General features: G+C 46.1%; 1 protein-coding gene across 3 annotated transcripts in view; it reads left to right on the top strand.

The window, feature by feature from the left end:
- TPD52 (tumor protein D52) overlaps window positions 1-19,094 on the top strand; it is a 319,482-nt gene that overhangs the window by 283,112 nt on the left and 17,276 nt on the right. For all 3 annotated transcript variants that reach the window (XM_069220402.1, XM_069220401.1, XM_069220403.1), the window contains one exon: window positions 2,026-2,074. In XM_069220402.1, coding sequence (XP_069076503.1) covers window positions 2,026-2,074 — 49 coding nt within the window. The remainder of the gene's footprint in view (window positions 1-2,025; window positions 2,075-19,094) is intronic.

Raw genomic sequence — 19,094 nt, 5'->3', positions numbered from 1 at the left:
CGGCGCACCAGCACACTCACCGCGCCAAGGCACGCGGTCCGACCCGACTGCCGATCAGGCCCTAGGAGGGGAGGCCAGAAGCGCCCCCCTCTAACTCACAAAAGCACTGCGGGAGACACCACGCCCAGAGGACCGCACAGCAGGCCCACGAGGCCAGGAAGCAGCGCGACCGCCGGCACCCAGGGCCGCGTCTGGGCAGCAGCACCAGACTTCCCCCCCCCCAAGCTCACCGCAGACAGCCCGCAAAGGGCCGCCGCCCAAGTCAGGGGTGGCGCGCAAGGCTTCGAAGGGCTCTGCAGCCAGAGTAGAAGAGAAGCGGCTGCTCCAGCAGGAAAAATTTCGAAGTTAGGCCCGAAGCCCGGCAAAGCCTCACTCGGTGACGGCCATCTTCTGAAGGCTAGGCCACGCCCCCCTCTGATTTGCAAACTTAAAATCTGCAAACCATTAACTCTGGGATTCCTACAAATATTATGAAGGACAACCTTCTCCTGGGAATAGTAAACCCTTTCCTCTCAAGAACTGAGAGCGGGACATTGGAGTACCGAGAACTCTCCACCACCTCCTTGGAAATAAAATAAACATTCCAGGACTTTGAAAGGGCTAATATATGATCAGGACGTTTATATTTAGTCAAACCTTCTTCATCCCAAAATCCCCCATCTCCTCCCACCTGATCCTATGGGGCAGTAGTATGATACGAAACCGAAATTCTGAAAGACCATTACTCTGTTAGAGTATGACCTATTTCAACTTGTTGGATTTCTAACGTTTCTGGTAAGGTGAAGAGGCAGGGGAATGTCTGTGTTGTACATAGGGGCTTTGAGGCTGATAAGCCCTCTGCTTATTCCTCAACAAAAATGAGTCCTTCTCCAACACAGGCCTTCACTGCCAGGAACTTGATGAGGCTATGGCTAAACTCCTTCCAAATAAAATCTCAATGTTGCACTACCAGTTAATCCGCAAGTTGACATACCTTTATTCCTCGTACCACTACTGTACCAGTTGCTTTATTTGAACAGAGGAATAAGTCCACATTCAGCTCACTGAAAACAAAACTACAGGAAGAAAGGGTCGCCCTGAGTCTGAGTTGTTTTCTTGATCCTCCTAGAGTCTTGTAACCGATTATAAGTACTTTGTGATGAAGAACACAATTTCACAGACCCAGCAACATGTAGATTACCAGTAGAAGACATCAGCACTGCGCCTTCTTTTTCTGATCCTTATTAATAGTTTATCTTAAATGTGCCACCTTGGATTCCTGATGCTCACTAAGGCATACTTTCAGCAACAGCTCTGTTGCACTGAATACAAAAGAAGGGGTCTTCCCCAAAGGAGTTCTTACATTCTCAAATTGGTTTCTATGGGAGCAGTCAAGAAAGAATCCTTCTAAACCAGTTGTTGATAATGTTGCAGATAGTTGCCTTTCAGCTCTGTCAAACACTTGAGGCACCCATGTGTATTTCTCTAGTTGCATAAATCAAACAAACTGATAATTTTTAGGAGGCTGACTGAATTCTTCAGTTCATGGCCTGCTGGGCAGTGTAGCTTGTCTGGATGCTGTTGCGTAGTGCTTTCCCTACGCATGCATTACCTAACTTCACACAGCGTCATCACTCTGCAGGAACCTCCAGCCGTTTCTTCCCTGAGAAAGACTCCATGCAAGCAGGTTTGGAGTTTCACTCCCCTGTGATCACAAAGTTCCAGATGGTAAGCAATACCTTCAGCCCATATTCTTGGCAGATATTCAAAATCTGATGTGCTTTTAATACTTTACCTGAGCACCCATCCTTAGACATGTAGAGCAATTTAGTATATTAAAGAAATATCCTATCTTCACCATTACATAGATATTGGGCACTGTGACACCTACATAATTTTTTTTTTCTTTCAAAGAATGATCTTGTCCATTTAATTTTTGCATTTAAAATGTAGGTTGCATTTTAATTATTTAAATGTTATGTAATATTGTGCTTATAACTATACTATCATGTCCACTTATTCACCACCATTTCACTTCTTTTCTAGAAATTCTCCTACTTTCAAGTCATTTGAAGAAACAGTTGAAACTTTGAAGGTAAATATCAGTAGGACTATTATAGCTTCTCAGTGGTTATTGCATAATGTCAGAAGCATTTTTACTTCAGTTTGCTCCTCATATATCCAGCATTTGTGACTATTTCTTTCCTTCAAATAGTATATGAACCACATCTCTAGCTGTTTCAAATAATTTACATCAGCTAAGAGTTGCCGTTCTCGCATTCCTCCCTAACTCTGTTGGTCTCTTTTCATCTTGGTGAGATCCCTTGATTTTCTTATTAGCTTTATTTTACCATGAGAGAAATACTTCTTTCTCTCCCGATAAGTGGAAGTACTTACTTTGAAGATGGAAGAATGTAAGCTGTCCTAGAGTTTTCTGTTTGGCATGATATTGTTGTGCAGGTGATTCCATTTCAGCTACTGGGTGAGCTGAACAGCTCAACCCAAAAACTAATTAGCATTGGAGACCAACAACTGATTCAGTTCTTGACTGCTGCAGATATGAGCCCAATGAATACAGCAGATCACACAGACGTCAGGCACTGCCATTAGCTCCAAGGACATATAACTATGGAGAATAAAATCTGAACCCTGGAGGAGAAAAACGGTACATTGAAGACCTATGATGGTTGTTATGGAGACAGAGTTTACAATGTAGAGGGAGAGACCCTTAAGAAGAAACCTTTAGATTTCAAATTCCATTGATCATCTATGAAAACAGACCTCTTGTTTACATGCACTCAATGAATATCCCCATAGCTGCTGAGGCTTGTCTCCCAAAATGAGAAATCCAATTAGGAATATCAGATGTTCCGCTATTCTGTGTTCCCACTTGTATCCCCATAAAAATGATACTCCACCCGTGTGGCTTGGCCTAGCATCCACAACAATAAACAACCTAAAATGTGACCTGGAGACACCACATTTCCCCCTGCAAAAACAATGCTTTTTTATCAATGTAGATAGCGTTTTAATTTGGGCCGTAGCTCATCTGCCACCCAGATGGACCAAATAGAGATATTTCTCAAAAGTAGACTCCCAGGGGATTCCAGATTCGTGTGATTTGGTTTGATCCTATGACGTTTTCTTACATATAAGGCCTTGCAAACCTTATACCATCGCTAAAAATGCACATTTTCCCCATATTTCTTTGAAAGAAAGTTCCAAAATCTACAGGGATCCACAAATTTCCTTCCTGCTAGCATTACCATACTTGCCTTGCTGAAAACGGTAACTCACTTGTAAGAGTGGACCCAGCGCTGCAACAATAAAGGCTCTAAAACTCAGCATGGAGAGAGCAACTTTTTTCTTTCAAAACAGATCCTTTTTTGCAATGTGAGGAGCTGTGGATTTTGGGCCCAGCTGCTACCCAAGGAGACTTACGAAATCCTAACATTTCTGAAAAATAAACACCCAGGTGAGTCCAGGGTGCTGTGACTTGTGCGGGTCACATGACATTTTCTTACCCATAAGTCCTTGCAAATCTCCAACTGTGTCTAAAAACATGCATTTCCTTCACTTTTCTTTGAGAAAAAGTTCTGGATGCTGCAGAGATTCACTAAATTCTTACCACCCAGAGCTCTTCCAATAAAAAAACATACCGCACGTGTGTGGGTAGGCCTAACTCCTGCAATAGAAGAGGCCTTAAAACACAATGTGGTGACATCAACATTTCCTGACAAAAACAAGTCACTTGATTTGACAGTGGAGGTAGCTGTGGAATATGAGCCTGGACTCATTGATTATCTAGGAAAACCCAGATATTTTTTTACCCCGCAGTGCTCAACAAACATTAAATTTTGCCTAAAATCACACATTTTCCTCACATTTCTGTGACATAAACTTATGGAATTTGCAGGGATCTAGAAAATTCCCATCACCCTGTGGTCTCACACTTGTCCCAATAAAATCGATACCTCGCTTGTGTGGCTGGGCCTTGTGGCCAGGACAGGAACAGATCAAGCTATGGACAATGCTAGTCCTTTGCGAGTGATGTTGGAACTGTTAAGTGCGAATCTAGAATTGCTTAAAAACTTCATGTAACATAAAAAGGCATGTGTTTAAATTTGAGGAAGAACAAATCTGTTAATTGGTAAGGACCTGCAACACTCAGGAGGATTGTGATGAGTCTCCTTGTGGATGGTGTGGTTTCCCCTTTTTTAGTAATAGCTTGAATGAGCACAGCAAGATGATTAAAAATAGAATTTTGAAATTATCAATAAGCTTAATGTGCGGATTGGATTTTTTTTATCCACATTAGACTTTAGATAATTCAATGTACTGTAAACAAAAGGGTCTTTAATTTTCTTTGAACTCCTATTTGGTTGTAATGCATAATAACTAACTAATCCACAAAAAGCAGACATGGATTAGGATTCCATCCGTCTTTGGCGAAAATTAGTTTGTTTCTTTTACGGTGCCAGGGAGTTCAGCTAAATATAATCCAAGCATTAAGACCATTTTCAATATTAATATGTTTTGATATTTGCCCTGTCTTATCATTCTCAATTTGTGCCCAGTTAGTGGTATGACTTTGCTATATGGTAGACAATAGGCCTGGGGAAATTTTAAGTTATGACCAAAAGGTCTGGCGGGCCACCTCATCAGAGGTTGTGTGAAAGTCAACAAAACCAACAACAGAGCTTTCCATTTTGTTCCACAGATTTCTGCAATACAGCCCATAGTGCATAGTGGACTACTGTTTTGCGTTGCTCCTCCCTAAAATCACCTTGGTCAGTGTAAGGAAATGCCTCCTTGGCATGGTTACCCCCTGACTTTTTGCCTTTGCTGATGCTATGTTTTGAATTGAAAGTGTGCTGAGGCCTGCTAACCAGGCCCCAGCACCAGTGTTCTTTCCCTAACCTGTACTTTTGATTCCACAATTGGCACACCCTGGCATCCAGATAAGTCCCTTGTAACTGGTACCTCTGGTACCAAGGGCCCTGATGCCAGGGAAGGTCTCTAAGGGCTGCAGCATGTCTTATGCCACCCTGGAGACCCCTCACTCAGCACAGACACACTGCTTACCAGCTTGTGTGTGCTAGTGAGAACAAAATGAGTATGTCAACATGGCACTCCCCTCAGGGTGCCATGCCAGCCTCTCACTGCCTATGCAGTATAGGTAAGACACCCCTCTAGCAGGCCTTACAGCCCTAAGGCAGGGTGCACTATACCATAGGTGAGGGTACCAGTGCATGAGCACTGTACCCCTACAGTGTCTAAGCAAAACCTTAGACATTGTAAGTGCAGGGTAGCCATAAGAGTATATGGTCTGGGAGTCTGTTTTACACGAACTCCACAGCACTATAATGGCTACACTGAAAACTGGGAAGTTTGGTATCAAACTTCTCAGCACAATAAATGCACACTGATGCCAGTGTACATTTTATTGTAAAATACACCACAGAGGGCACCTTAGAGGTGCCCCCTGAAACTTAACCGACTATCTGTGTAGGCTGACTGGTTCCAGCAGCCTGCCACACTAGAGACATGTTGCTGGCCCCATGGGGAGAGTGCCTTTGTCACTCTGAGGCCAGTAACAAAGCCTGCACTGGGTGGAGATGCTAACACCTCCCCCAGGCAGGAGCTGTAACACCTGGCGGTGAGCCTCAAAGGCTCACCCCTTTGTCACAGCACCGCAGGACACTCCAGCTTAGTGGAGTTGCCCGCCCCCTCCGGCCACAGCCCCCACTTTTGGCGGCAAGGTTGGAGGAAACAAAGAAAACAACAAGGAGGAGTCACTGGCCAGTCAAGACAGCCCCTAAGGTGTCCTGAGCTGAAGTGACTCTAACTTTTAGAAATCCTCCATCTTGCAGATGGAGGATTCCCCCAATAGGATTAGGGATGTGACCCCCTCCCCTTGGGAGGGGGCACAAAGAGGGTGTACCCACCCTCAGGGCTAGTAGCCATTGGCTACTAACCCCCCAGACCTAAACACGCCCTTAAATTTAGTATTTAAGGGCTTCCCTGAACCTAAGATTTTAGATTCCTGCAACTACAAGAAGAAGGACTGCTGAGCTGAAAAACCCCTGCAGAGGAAGACCAGAAGACACCAAATGCCTTGGCCCCAGACTTACCGGTCTGTCTCCTGCCTTCCAAAGAACCCTGCTCCAGCGACGCTTTCCAAGGGACCAGCGACCTCTGAATCCTCTGAGGACTGCCCTGCTTCGAAAAAGACAAGAAACTCCAGAGGACAGCGGCACTGCTCCAAAAGAACTGCAACTTTGTTACAAGGAGCAGATTTAAAGACCCCTGCAACTCCCCGCAAGAAGCGTGAGACTTGCAACACTGCACCCGGCGACCCCGACTCGACTGGTGGAGAACAACCAACTCAGGGAGGACCCTCCGGCGACTCTACGACTGTGAGTAACCAAAGTTGTCCCCCCTGAGCCCCCACAGCGACGCCTGCAGAGGGAATCCCCAGGCTCCCCCTGACCGCGACTGTCTGAACTCCATTTCCCGACGGCTGGAAAAGACCCTGCACCCGCAGCCCCCAGCCCCTAAAGGAACGGAACTTCTGTGCAGGAGTGACCCCCAGGAGGCCCTCTCCCTTGCCCAGGTGGTGGCTACCCCGAGGAGCCCCCCCCTTGCCTGCCTGCGACGCTGAAGAGATCCCTTGATCTCTCATTGACTTCCATTGCAAACCCGACGCGTGTTTGCACACTGCACCCGGCCGCCCCCGCGCTGCTGAGGGTGTACTTTCTGTGCTGACTTGTGTCCCCCCTGGTGCCCTACAAAACCCCCCTGGTCTGCCCTCCGAAGACGCGGGTACTTACCTGCTGGCAGACTGGAACCGGGGCACCCCCTTCTCTCCATTGAAGCCTATGCGTTTTGGGCACCTCTTTGACCTTTGCACCTGACCGGCCCTGAGCTGCTGGTGTAATAACTTTGGGGTTGCTCTGAACCCCCAACGGTGGGCTACCTTGGACCAAAAACTGAAACCTGTAAGTGACTTACTTACCTGTTAAAACTAACAATAACTTACCTCCCCCAGGAACTGTGAAAATTGCACTGTGTCCACTTTTAAAACAGCTTATTGTGTTTTATGTAAAAAGTATACATGCTAAAGTAATGATTCAAAGTTCCCAGAGTACTTACCTGCAATACCTTTCAAATGAGATATTACATGTAGAATTTGAACCTGTGGTTCTTAAAATAAACTAAGAAAAGATATTTTTCTATAACAAAACCTATTGGCTGGATTTGTCTCTGAGTGTGTGTTCCTCATTTATTGCCTGTGTGTATGTACAACAAATGCTTAACACTACTCCTTGGATAAGCCTACTGCTCGACCACACTACCACAAAATAGAGCATTAGTATTATCTATTTTTACCACTATTTTACCTCTAAAGGGAACCCTTGGACTCTGTGCATGCTATTCCTTACTTTGAAATAGCACATACAGAGCCAACTTCCTACATTGGTGGATCAGCGGTGGGGTACAAGACTTTGCATTTGCTGGACTACTCAGCCAATACCTGATCACACGACAAATTCCAAAAATTGTCATTAGAACTTGATTTTTTGCAATTTGAAATTTTTCTAAATTCTTTAAAGTCCTGCTAGGGCCTTGTGTTAGTCCCTGTTAGCATTTCTTTTAGAGTTTAAAAGTTTGTAAAAGTTTGAATTAGATTCTAGAACTAGTTTTAGATTCTTAAAAAGCATTCCAACTTTTAGAAGAATAATGTCTAGTACAGATATGAATGTGGTGGAACTCGACACCACACCTTACCTCCATCTCCAGATGAAAGAGCTAAGGTCACTCTGTAAAATAAGAAAAATAACAATGGGCTCCAGACCTACCAAACTACAGCTCCAGGAGCTGTTGGCAGAGTATGATAGAGCCAACCCCTCTGTGGATAACACAGATGAAGATGATAGTGAATTGGAGGAAGATTCCCCCCTACCAGTCCTATCTAGGGAGGACAGGGCCTCTCAAGCCCTGACTCCAAAAATATTAGTCAGAGATGCTGGCTCCCTCACAGGAGGGACCAGCACCTCTGAAATCACTGAGGATAACTCCAGTGAAGAGGACATCCAGTTAGCCAGGATGGCCAAAAGATTGGCTTTGGAAAGACAGATCCTAGCCATAGAAAGGGAAAGACAAGAGATGGGCCTAGGACCCATCAATGGTGGCAGCAACATAAATAGGGTCAGAGATTCTCCTGACATGTTGAAAATCCCCAAAGGGATTGTAACTAAATATGAAGATGGTGATGACATCACCAAATGGTTCACAGCTTTTGAGAGGGCTTGTGTAACCAGAAAAGTAAGCAAATCTCACTGGGGTGCTCTCCTTTGGGAAAGTTCACTGGAAAGTGTAGGGATAGACTCCTCACACTCTCTAAAAAAGATGCAGAATCTTATGACCTCATGAAGGGTACCCTGATTGAGGGCTTTGGATTCTCCACTGAGGAGTATAGGATTAGATTCAGGGGGGCTCAAAAATCCTCGAGCCAGACCTGGGTTGACTTTGTAGACTACTCAGTAAAAACACTAGATGGTTGGATTCAAGGCAATGGTGTAAATGATTATGATGGGCTGTACAATTTATTTGTGAAAGAACACCTATTAAGTAATTGTTTCACTGATAAACTGCATCAGCATCTGGTGGACCTAGGACCAATTTCTCCCCAAGAATTGGGAAAGATGGCGGACCATTGGGTCAAGACTAGGGTGTCCAAAACTTCCACAGGGGGTGACCAAAAGAAAGGGGTCACAAAACCTCCCCAGGGGAAAGGTGGTGAGACAGCCAAAAACAAAAATAGTAAAGAGTCTTCTACAGGCCGCCAAAAACCTGCACAGGAGGGTGGGCCCAGAGCCTCTTCACAAAACAATTCTGGGTACAAGGGTAAAAACTTTGATCCCAAAAAGGCCTGGTGTCGTAGCTGTAGTCAGTCTGGACACCAAACTGGAGACAAGGCCTGTCCCAAGAAAGATACCACTTCTAACTCCCATCCAGCTAAAACTGGAATGGCCAGTCTCCAAGTGGGATCAACAGTGTGCCCAGAGCAAATCAGGTGTCACACTGAAGCTACATTAGTCTCTGAGGGTGGGGTGGATTTAGCCACACTGGCTGCCTGGCCCCCTAACATGCAAAAATACAGGCAGCAGCTCTTAATTAATGGGACAAGTGTAGAGGGCCTGAGGGATACAGGTGCCAGTGTCACCATGGTGACAGAGAAACTGGTTTCCCCTGGCCAATACCTGGCTGGACAAACTTATCCAGTCACCAACGCTGACAATCAGACTAAAGTACATCCCATGGCTATGGTAACTATAGAGTGGGGAGGGGTCAATGGCCTGAAACAGGTGGTGGTCTCCTCAAATATCCCAGTAGACTGTTTGCTTGGAAATGACCTGGAGTCCTCAGCATGGGCTGAGGTAGAACTGAAAACCCATGCAGCCATGCTGGGTATCCCTGAACTGGTGTGTGTCAAGACAAGGGCACAATGCAAGGCTCAGGGTGAAAAAGTAGAGCTGGAGTCTGGAAAAATGGCCCAGCCTACCAAGAGAAAAGGAAAGTCAGCTGGGAAACCAGCTGCAACACAACACCAAAAAGAGAACCTCTCTTCTCAGGAAGAAGTTCTGCCCTCTGAGGGAACTGAGCCTATGGAGCTGGAACCTTATCAGGTTGAGCTCTTGGGCCCAGGGGGACCCTCAAGGGAAGAGTTGTGTAAGGGACAAGAAACCTGTCCCTCTCTTGAAGGCCTTAGGCAGCAAGCTGCTGAAGAGTCCAAAGGCAAGAAAAATGGAACACATAGGGTCTATTGGGAAGATGGACTCCTGTACACTGAGGCAAGAGATCCCAAACCTGGTGCCACTAGGAGAGTGGTAGTGCCTCAGGGTTTCAGAGAGTTTATTCCAACCTTAGCCCATGATATTCCCCTCGCTGGGCATTTGGGACAAACCAAGATGTGGGAGAGGTTAGTCAACTACTTCTACTGGCCCAATATGTCCCAGAAGGTTAAGGAGTTTTGCCTCTCCTGCCCCACCTGTCAAGCCAGTGGTAAGACAGGTGGGCATCCAAAGGCCCCCCTCATTCCACTTCCAGTACTGGGGGTCCCCTTTGAAAGAGTGGGTGTGGACATAGTTGGTCCACTAGAACCTCCCACAGCCTCAGGAAATATGTATATCCTAGTAGTAGTGGATCATGCTACTAGGTATCCTGAAGCTATTCCCCTTAGGGCGACTACTGCCCCTGCAGTAGCCAAGGCCCTCATTGGTATCTTTACCAGAGTGGGCTTCCCTAAGGAGGTGGTGTCTGACAGAGGTACCAACTTCATGTCAGCATACCTAAAACACATGTGGAATGAGTGTGGAGTGACTTACAAATTCACTACACCATATCATCCACAAACTAATGGCCTTGTTGAGAGATTCAACAAGACATTAAAGGGCATGATCATGGGGCTCCCAGAAAAACTCAAAAGGAGATGGGATGTCCTCCTGCCATGTCTGCTTTTCGCTTACAGAGAGGTGCCTCAGAAGGGAGTAGGGTTCTCACCCTTTGAACTTCTGTTTGGCCACCCTGTAAGGGGACCACTTGCTCTTGTTAAAGAAGGCTGGGAGAGACCTCTTCATGAGCCTAAACAAGACATAGTGGACTATGTACTTGGCCTTCGCTCAAGGATGGCAGAGTACATGGAAAAGGCAAGTAAAAACCTTGAGGCCAGCCAACAACTCCAGAAGTTGTGGTATGACCAAAAGGCTGCACTGGTTGAATTTCAACCAGGGCAGAAAGTCTGGGTTCTGGAGCCTGTGGCTCCCAGGGCACTTCAGGACAAATGGAGTGGCCCTTACCCAGTACTAGAGAGGAAGAGTCTGGTCACCTACCTGGTGGACCTGGGCACAAGCAGGAGCCCCAAGAGGGTGATCCATGTGAACCGCCTTAAGCTCTTCCATGACAGGGATGATGTAAATCTGTTGATGGTGACAGATGAGGACCAGGAAGCTGAGAGTGAACCTCTCCATGATCTCCTCTCATCAGACCCTAAAGATGGCTCAGTAGATGGAGTGATCTACTCAGACACCCTCTCTAGCCAACAGCAGTCTGACTGTAGGAAGGTCCTGCAGCAGTTTGCTGAACTCTTTTCCCTAACCCCTGGTCAGACACACCTGTGTACCCATGATGTGGACACAGGAGACAGCATGCCTGTCAAAAACAAAATATTTAGACAGTCTGACCAAGTTAAGGAAAGCATCAAGGTGGAAGTCCACAAGATGCTGGAATTGGGAGTAATTGAGTACTCTGATAGCCCCTGGGCTAGCCCAGTGGTCTTAGTCCCCAAACCTCACACCAAAGAAGGAAAGAGAGAGATGAGGTTGTGTGTGGACTACAGAGGTCTCAACTCTGTCACCAAGACAGATGCTCATCCCATTCCTAGAGCTGATGAGCTAATAGACAAATTAGGGGCTGCCAAATTCTTAAGTACCTTTGACTTAACAGCAGGGTACTGGCAAATCAAAATGGCCCCTGGAGCAAAAGAAAAGACAGCATTCTCCACACCTGATGGGCATTATCAGTTCACTGTTATGCCCTTTGGTTTAAAGAATGCCCCTGCCACCTTCCAAAGGTTGGTGAATCAAGTCCTTGCTGGATTGGAATCCTTTAGTGCAGCTTATCTTGATGATATTGCTGTCTTCAGCTCCACCTGGCAGGATCACCTGGTCCACCTGAAGAAGGTTTTGAAGGCTCTGCAATCTGCAGGCCTCTCTATCAAGGCATCCAAATGCCAGATAGGGCAGGGAACTGTGGTTTACTTGGGACACCTTGTAGGTGGAGGCCAAGTTCAGCCACTCCAGCCTAAGATCCAGACTATTCTGGACTGGGCAGCTCCAAAAACCCAGACTCAAGTCAGGGCATTCCTTGGCTTAACTGGGTACTATAGGAGGTTTGTGAAGGGATATGGATCCATTGTGACAGCCCTCACAGAACTCACCTCCAAGAAAATGCCCAAGAAAGTAAACTGGACTGTAGAATGCCAACAGGCCTTTGACACCCTGAAGCAAGCTATGTGCACAGCACCAGTTCTAAAAGCTCCAGATTACTCCAAGCAATTCATTGTGCAAACAGATGCCTCTGAACATGGGATAGGGGCAGTTTTGTCCCAAACAAATGATGATGGCCTTGACCAGCCTGTTGCTTTCATTAGCAGGAGGTTACTCCCCAGGGAGCAGCGTTGGAGTGCCATTGAGAGGGAGGCCTTTGCTGTGGTTTGGTCCCTGAAGAAGCTGAGACCATACCTCTTTGGTACTCACTTCCTAGTTCAGACTGACCACAGACCTCTCAGATGGCTGATGCAAATGAAAGGTGAAAATCCAAAACTGTTGAGGTGGTCCATCTCCCTACAGGGAATGGACTTTATAGTGGAACACAGACCTGGGACTGCCCATGCCAATGCAGATGGCCTTTCCAGGTTCTTCCACTTAGAAAATGAAGACTCTCTTGGGAAAGGTTAGTCTCATCCTCTTTCGTTTGGGGGGGGGGGGGTGTGTAAGGAAATGCCTCCTTGGCATGGTTACCCCCTGACTTTTTGCCTTTGCTGATGCTATGTTTTGAATTGAAAGTGTGCTGAGGCCTGCTAACCAGGCCCCAGCACCAGTGTTCTTTCCCTAACCTGTACTTTTGATTCCACAATTGGCACACCCTGGCATCCAGATAAGTCCCTTGTAACTGGTACCTCTGGTACCAAGGGCCCTGATGCCAGGGAAGGTCTCTAAGGGCTGCAGCATGTCTTATGCCACCCTGGAGACCCCTCACTCAGCACAGACACACTGCTTACCAGCTTGTGTGTGCTAGTGAGAACAAAATGAGTATGTCGACATGGCACTCCCCTCAGGGTGCCATGCCAGCCTCTCACTGCCTATGCAGTATAGGTAAGACACCCCTCTAGCAGGCCTTACAGCCCTAAGGCAGGGTGCACTATACCATAGGTGAGGGTACCAGTGCATGAGCACTGTACCCCTACAGTGTCTAAGCAAAACCTTAGACATTGTAAGTGCAGGGTAGCCATAAGAGTATATGGTCTGGGAGTCTGTTTTACACGAACTCCACAGCACCATAATGGCTACACTGAAAACTGGGAAGTTTGGTATCAAACTTCTCAGCACAATAAATGCACACTGATGCCAGTGTACATTTTATTGTAAAATACATCACAGAGGGCACCTTAGAGGTGCCCCCTGAAACTTAACCGACTATCTGTGTAGGCTGACTGGTACCAACAGCCTGCCACACTAGAGACATGTTGCTGGCCCCATGGGGAGAGTGCCTTTGTCACTCTGAGGCCAGTAACAAAGCCTGCACTGGGTGGAGATGCTAACACCTCCCCCAGGCAGGAGATGTAACACCTGGCGGTGAGCCTCAAAGGCTCACCCCTTTGTCACAGCACCTCAGGACACTCCAGCTTAGTGGAGTTGCCCGCCCCCTCCGGCCACGGCCCCCACTTTTGGCGGCAAGGCTGGAGGAAACAAAGAAAACAACAAGGAGGAGTCACTGGCCAGTCAGGACAGCCCCTAAGGTGTCCTGAGCTGAAGTGACTCTAACTTTTAGAAATCCTCCATCTTGCAGATGGAGGATTTCCCCAATAGGATTAGGGATGTGACCCCCTCCCCTTGGGAGGGGGCACAAAGAGGGTGTACCCACCCTCAGGGCTAGTAGCCATTGGCTACTAACCCCCCAGACCTAAACACGCCCTTAAATTTAGTATTTAAGGGCTTCCCTGAACCTAAGATTTTAGATTCCTGCAACTACAAGAAGAAGGACTGCTGAGCTGAAAAACCCCTGCAGAGGAAGACCAGAAGACACCAACTGCCTTGGCCCCAGACTTACCGGCCTGTCTCCTGCCTTCCAAAGAACCCTGCTCCAGCGACGCTTTCCAAGGGACCAGCGACCTCTGAATCCTCTGAGGACTGCCCTGCTTCGAAAAAGACAAGAAACTCCCGAGGACAGCGGCACTGCTCCAAAAGAACTGCAACTTTGTTACAAGGAGCAGATTTAAAGACCCCTGCAACTCCCCGCAAGAAGCGTGAGACTTGCAACACTGCACCCGGCGACCCCGACTCGACTAGTGGAGAACAACCAACTCAGGGAGGACCCTCCGGTGACTCTACGACTGTGAGGAACCAAAGTTGTCCCCCCTGAGCCCCCACAGCGACGCCTGCAGAGGGAATCCCCAGGCTCCCCCTGACCGCGACTGTCTGAACTCCATTTCCCGACGGCTGGAAAAGACCCTGCACCCGCAGCCCCCAGCCCCTAAAGGAACGGAACTTCTGTGCAGGAGTGACCCCCAGGAGGCCCTCTCCCTTGCCCAGGTGGTGGCTACCCCGAGGAGCCCCCCCCTTGCCTGCCTGCGATGCTGAAGAGATCCCTTGATCTCTCATTGACTTCCATTGAAAACCCGACGCGTGTTTGCACACTGCACCCGGCCGCCCCGCGCTGCTGAGGGTGTACTTTCTGTGCTGACTTGTGTCCCCCCTGGTGCCCTACAAAACCCCCCTGGTCTGCCCTCCGAAGACGCGGGTACTTACCTGCTGGCAGACTGGAACCGGGGAACCCCCTTCTCTCCATTGAAGCCTATGCGTTTTGGGCACCTCTTTGACCTTTGCACCTGACCGGCCCTGAGCTGCTGGTGTAATAACTTTGGGGTTGCTCTGAACCCCCAACGGTGGGCTACCTTGGACCAAAAACTGAAACCTGTAAGTGACTTACTTACCTGTTAAAACTAACAATAACTTACCTCCCCCAGGAACTGTGAAAATTGCACTGTCCACTTTTAAAACAGCTTATTGTGTTTTATGTAAAAAGTATACATGCTAAAGTAATGATTCAAAGTTCCTAGAGTACTTACCTGCAATACCTTTCAAATGAGATATTACATGTAGAATTTGAACCTGTGGTTCTTAAAATAAACTAAGAAAATATATTTTTCTATAACAAAACCTATTGGCTGGATTTGTCTCTGAGTGTGTGTTCCTCATTTATTGCCTGTGTGTATGTACAACAAATGCTTAACACTACTCCTTGGATAAGCCTACTGCTCGACCACACTACCACAAAATAGAGCATTAGTATTATCTCTTTTTACCACTATTTTACCTCTAAGGGGAACCCTTGGACTCTGTGCATGCTATTCCTTACTTTGAAATAGCACATACAGAGCCAACTTCCTACAGTCAGTCAGTAATAGATTTCTCTTGCACCCACTCCTCCAAATGGTGGAATATTATTGTTAGGAAATACTTGAGACAGAATATCAGTCAAGCTTATTGATAATTTGAGGCTAGATTACATTCGACCTTATGATTGGCAACCTTCCAGGAGTATGGAATTTCAGCTACCCATCGAAAAATAGTTGCTCTGCCTTCCAAACAGTATTTACTTTGTGTGGTTGTGGGCAGGGGCGGCTCCTTCGCAATGACGAAGGAGTGTCACACCTATGTCTAAGCCAGGAGCTGAAAGATAAAACAATATTTCTTTATAGTTTTATCTTTCAGCTGGTGGCTCAGCCAGCAGCGTGTGAAGGGAGGATTAGGCTGGGCCACGGGAGGTGGGAGGGGGGAATGAGGAAGGGGAGTGCACCTATGTGCGCATGTGTGTTTGGTTGGCTGTCTCAGGCCATCCAAACACACATGCGCACTTATGTTTCTCCTACCAGGCTGTGTTGAACAGCTGGGCTGGAGAAACTGTACAGACCCCAGAATTGTGTCTGAGCATCAGTCCAAGCCGCTCAGACCAATCCTGATGCTGCTTTCATGCTATGTCTATCATGAAAGCAGCGCCAGGATTGCTGGAGAGCATGTGCTGGGACACCAGAAGAAGATCGAGGCAACAGGAGGCTGCGGCAACGACGGCAAGAGGTACTTTTTTTTACTTTATTTTTTGTTCTCCCCAAGCCCCTCCCCCTGCTGATTGTGGGTAAATTATTTGGGCCCAGTTATTGAAGGAGTCTGCCCATTAACTGGTCTGTCAAGTTATTCAAATGAGTCAGCTAATTTTCCTCTGGAATAGTGCATTTTCAAGATGTACGGTTTGGTATTGTATGTCTTTTACCAAACACCAAAATCTCTCAGGCTAATTGTTTCATTCATGATTTCACAAGTTTTTTCATAATTTATCTTCCCCGGCCCCCATTAGCTATTTATATACTTCTTTTTAACGCTTGCCATGTTTTTTTTTTAACACTTCTTTTTATTGACTTGTGAAATACAACATCAATCATAAAATGCAACACTGCTGTACATCTCACATTATCTTAAAGAGTCAGCCTCAGCCCAACCGATCCCACACACATCCCTCCACTCATTGTCTGGTGCTCTTGCAGTGTCTCTTGGATATGCCTCATCCTCACCAGGAAGATCCAAGTCCCCACATATCTGGCCCCTAAAGGTGTTTTAGCCATTCCGCATTTCCTCCTTTTCTGGTGACATCCTCTACCCTCATTCACTCCCCTTTCTGCTATTATACACCAATCCATGTCCCGTTTCCATGCCCTTCGCTCTGGGGCCTGCGCTGCCTCCTATGGCTTTGCTACATCTCTTTACCACTGCCAGACCTAGTGTCATCCCTGTTCTTTGTGTCCTGCCAATATCTGTCTCTCCCCAGTTATTCAGAATACATTGTTTGGCAGAGACTCTTATGCCCTCTCCCCCTGCCGCTCTGAAACACTCAACCACTGCAGGCCAGAACCCCCATACTACTGGGTAGTCTCATGGGATGTGGAAGAAGGTACCTGTCTGTCCACAGGTATGTAAACAATGGACATATGTCGCCCTCCCAGCTTAACCAGAGTTATTCGGGTGTAATAGGAGTTATGAAAGATCCTTAGCTGGACCAGTCAGAATCCTGAATGTATGGCAACCTCCCTGGTGGCTGCTAGGGCTGTTTCACATTCCACAATCACTGTCTGCTAGCCCACCCCTTCCCCCACCTCTCTATCCCACTGTACCCTTATATGCTGCAGGACATCTGGTGTGTGGTTGGGTAGTTTGTATAAGTCAGTGGCTTGGCTTTTTGGGGCATGAATTCATCCAGAAGCCTAGCTTTCAGTGTGTGCTAGTTGGTATTCCTGTTGCGAGTTGGGCTGGGGGGGGGGGTCACATCCCCCTGGGTCCATATGTCACCTGTGAGTTCCCATTTATCAAACCCTGGTTGCTTTCATAATGTGCCCAGAATTTCAGTGTCCCAGAGCGGAGTCACCTGTGTAACCTTGTATTTCCATGCCAGCATGTTGTGACTGTTTTCCAAAGTTGGACTACTATCTAGTGCTTGATATGATTGGCGAAACCATTTAGAGTTATTATGCTTCGTTCTTCTCCTTCCATACTCTTCATTTTGATGTTTTATTTTCAGCTGGTCTAAAACCTTCTAAATTGTCTTTTTGTATCATTCAAGCCTCTCTGCACTACTGTAAAATATAACATCTTTATCTTGTGAACCGAGATAAATCGACAATTTTTGTTCATACAACATGTCTATTCGCACCGAAAGTCTGAGTATAGTACACTAGTACTGGGAGAATTTTTCTTTGTTGCTTTTTGTACCTTTAAGTTTATGGGCACCTTTAAAGATAAGTGGTCACCCCCATATATACTCAAAGCAAAAATAATCATGTATCAAAACAAATATATAATCAATAGGACTTCGATGTTAGCAAATCTTAAATGTCTAAGTGGCAGGCGAGTCCAACTCAATATGTCCATTCAGACCCACCAGCCCATTCCGTGTTTAATTGCATCTTTTGAGAGAAGAAACTTTGGAAATTCTGCCTTAGGGGCTTTACACTCTTTCATAAAAGGAATGCAAGTTGTAATCAGATTTAATTTTATTTTGAAGTAACCTCCACAAATTATTAGAGCATTGGATACCTACTTTTTAGCATTCAGGGTCTTATTCCATAAATGAAATACATTTCTCAATATTTGACAGTAAGCACGCATGTTCATACATTCCGATTAGCAGTGGGAATTGTTATCTATTCAGTGCTAACTTAACCACACATTTCAGCAGCATTTGCTATCCTAGTGGTTATTAGTGTTAACCAACAACCGACTTGTTGGTCATTACAAGGCTGAGTTCCAGGGAGGGCTACAGCAGAGAAATCGCAAACCCACGTGTGACATGTTAATTATATCTGATAATAATGTCCCAGTCAGCTGCATGAGAGAATATAAAATGTAGAATGTGGAAAGTAGTATCTGTTCTGTTCCAAAGAGTCAGTAGTTGCCACCTCTTTGTTGGATGAGGTGTTTTAATAAAGATTACGCTTCCATCATTAGACTCAGTTATCTGAAGATTATTTTTCATGTTACACCATCTGTCTTGAAGCATTATGTCAGACACCATTCAGGAGGCCATGGGCCAGGGAGGAGCTACAGTGCCACCACCATTGGGGTTGAGCCCTTTTATCTCTGCTGCCTCAGGCCTTCCCTTCTATGACTTTGCAATCTAGGCCAACTATAACCCTTTCCGCACTAGACTCTGAGGGTAACATAGGTGAGTAGTGTTAGCGCGTCAGACCTTAATAAGTAAACTTACAAGGGGACGCGAATAGGTTGATGAATCTTTTGACTCGTATTAAGAAGTTCTCACCATAGCACCAGTACATAATCAATACACAATAATCAATCATTAGTAATCAATAAAATCAATAATCAATAGTCAGTAAATGTCACACGCCATGACCTTTGAGCCATGAATAACCACACCTTTAATAAAAGTTTAGTAAGTTTATTTCCCATATTAACAATACTAAAGTCATGTAGATTGATCTCAAAAGCAATGGAAACACATATATGAACAAAACTAGTTATCCAAAACCGTGGGACAAACGTAATGTAATGAAAGCTTAAATCATAACACATTCCAGAAGGACAGTGCAAATCCATTAGCAAAGTTAGCTGCAACAAAGCTTCAACATACATAGAACTTCAGCAAGACAACTAGTCAATCATTAGTCCCTGTAATTCGTCAGTCAATTTTGAGAGCCCTTAACTTATGTCAAGTTAGCATCAGCATGTTGGACTTCATGCGAAACAATTTAGAACACAATTTAG

Source organism: Pleurodeles waltl, chromosome 2_2 (assembly GCF_031143425.1).
Source record: "Pleurodeles waltl isolate 20211129_DDA chromosome 2_2, aPleWal1.hap1.20221129, whole genome shotgun sequence".
Taxonomy (NCBI): domain Eukaryota; kingdom Metazoa; phylum Chordata; class Amphibia; order Caudata; family Salamandridae; genus Pleurodeles; species Pleurodeles waltl.
This window is presented reverse-complemented; position numbering and strand designations above follow the sequence as displayed.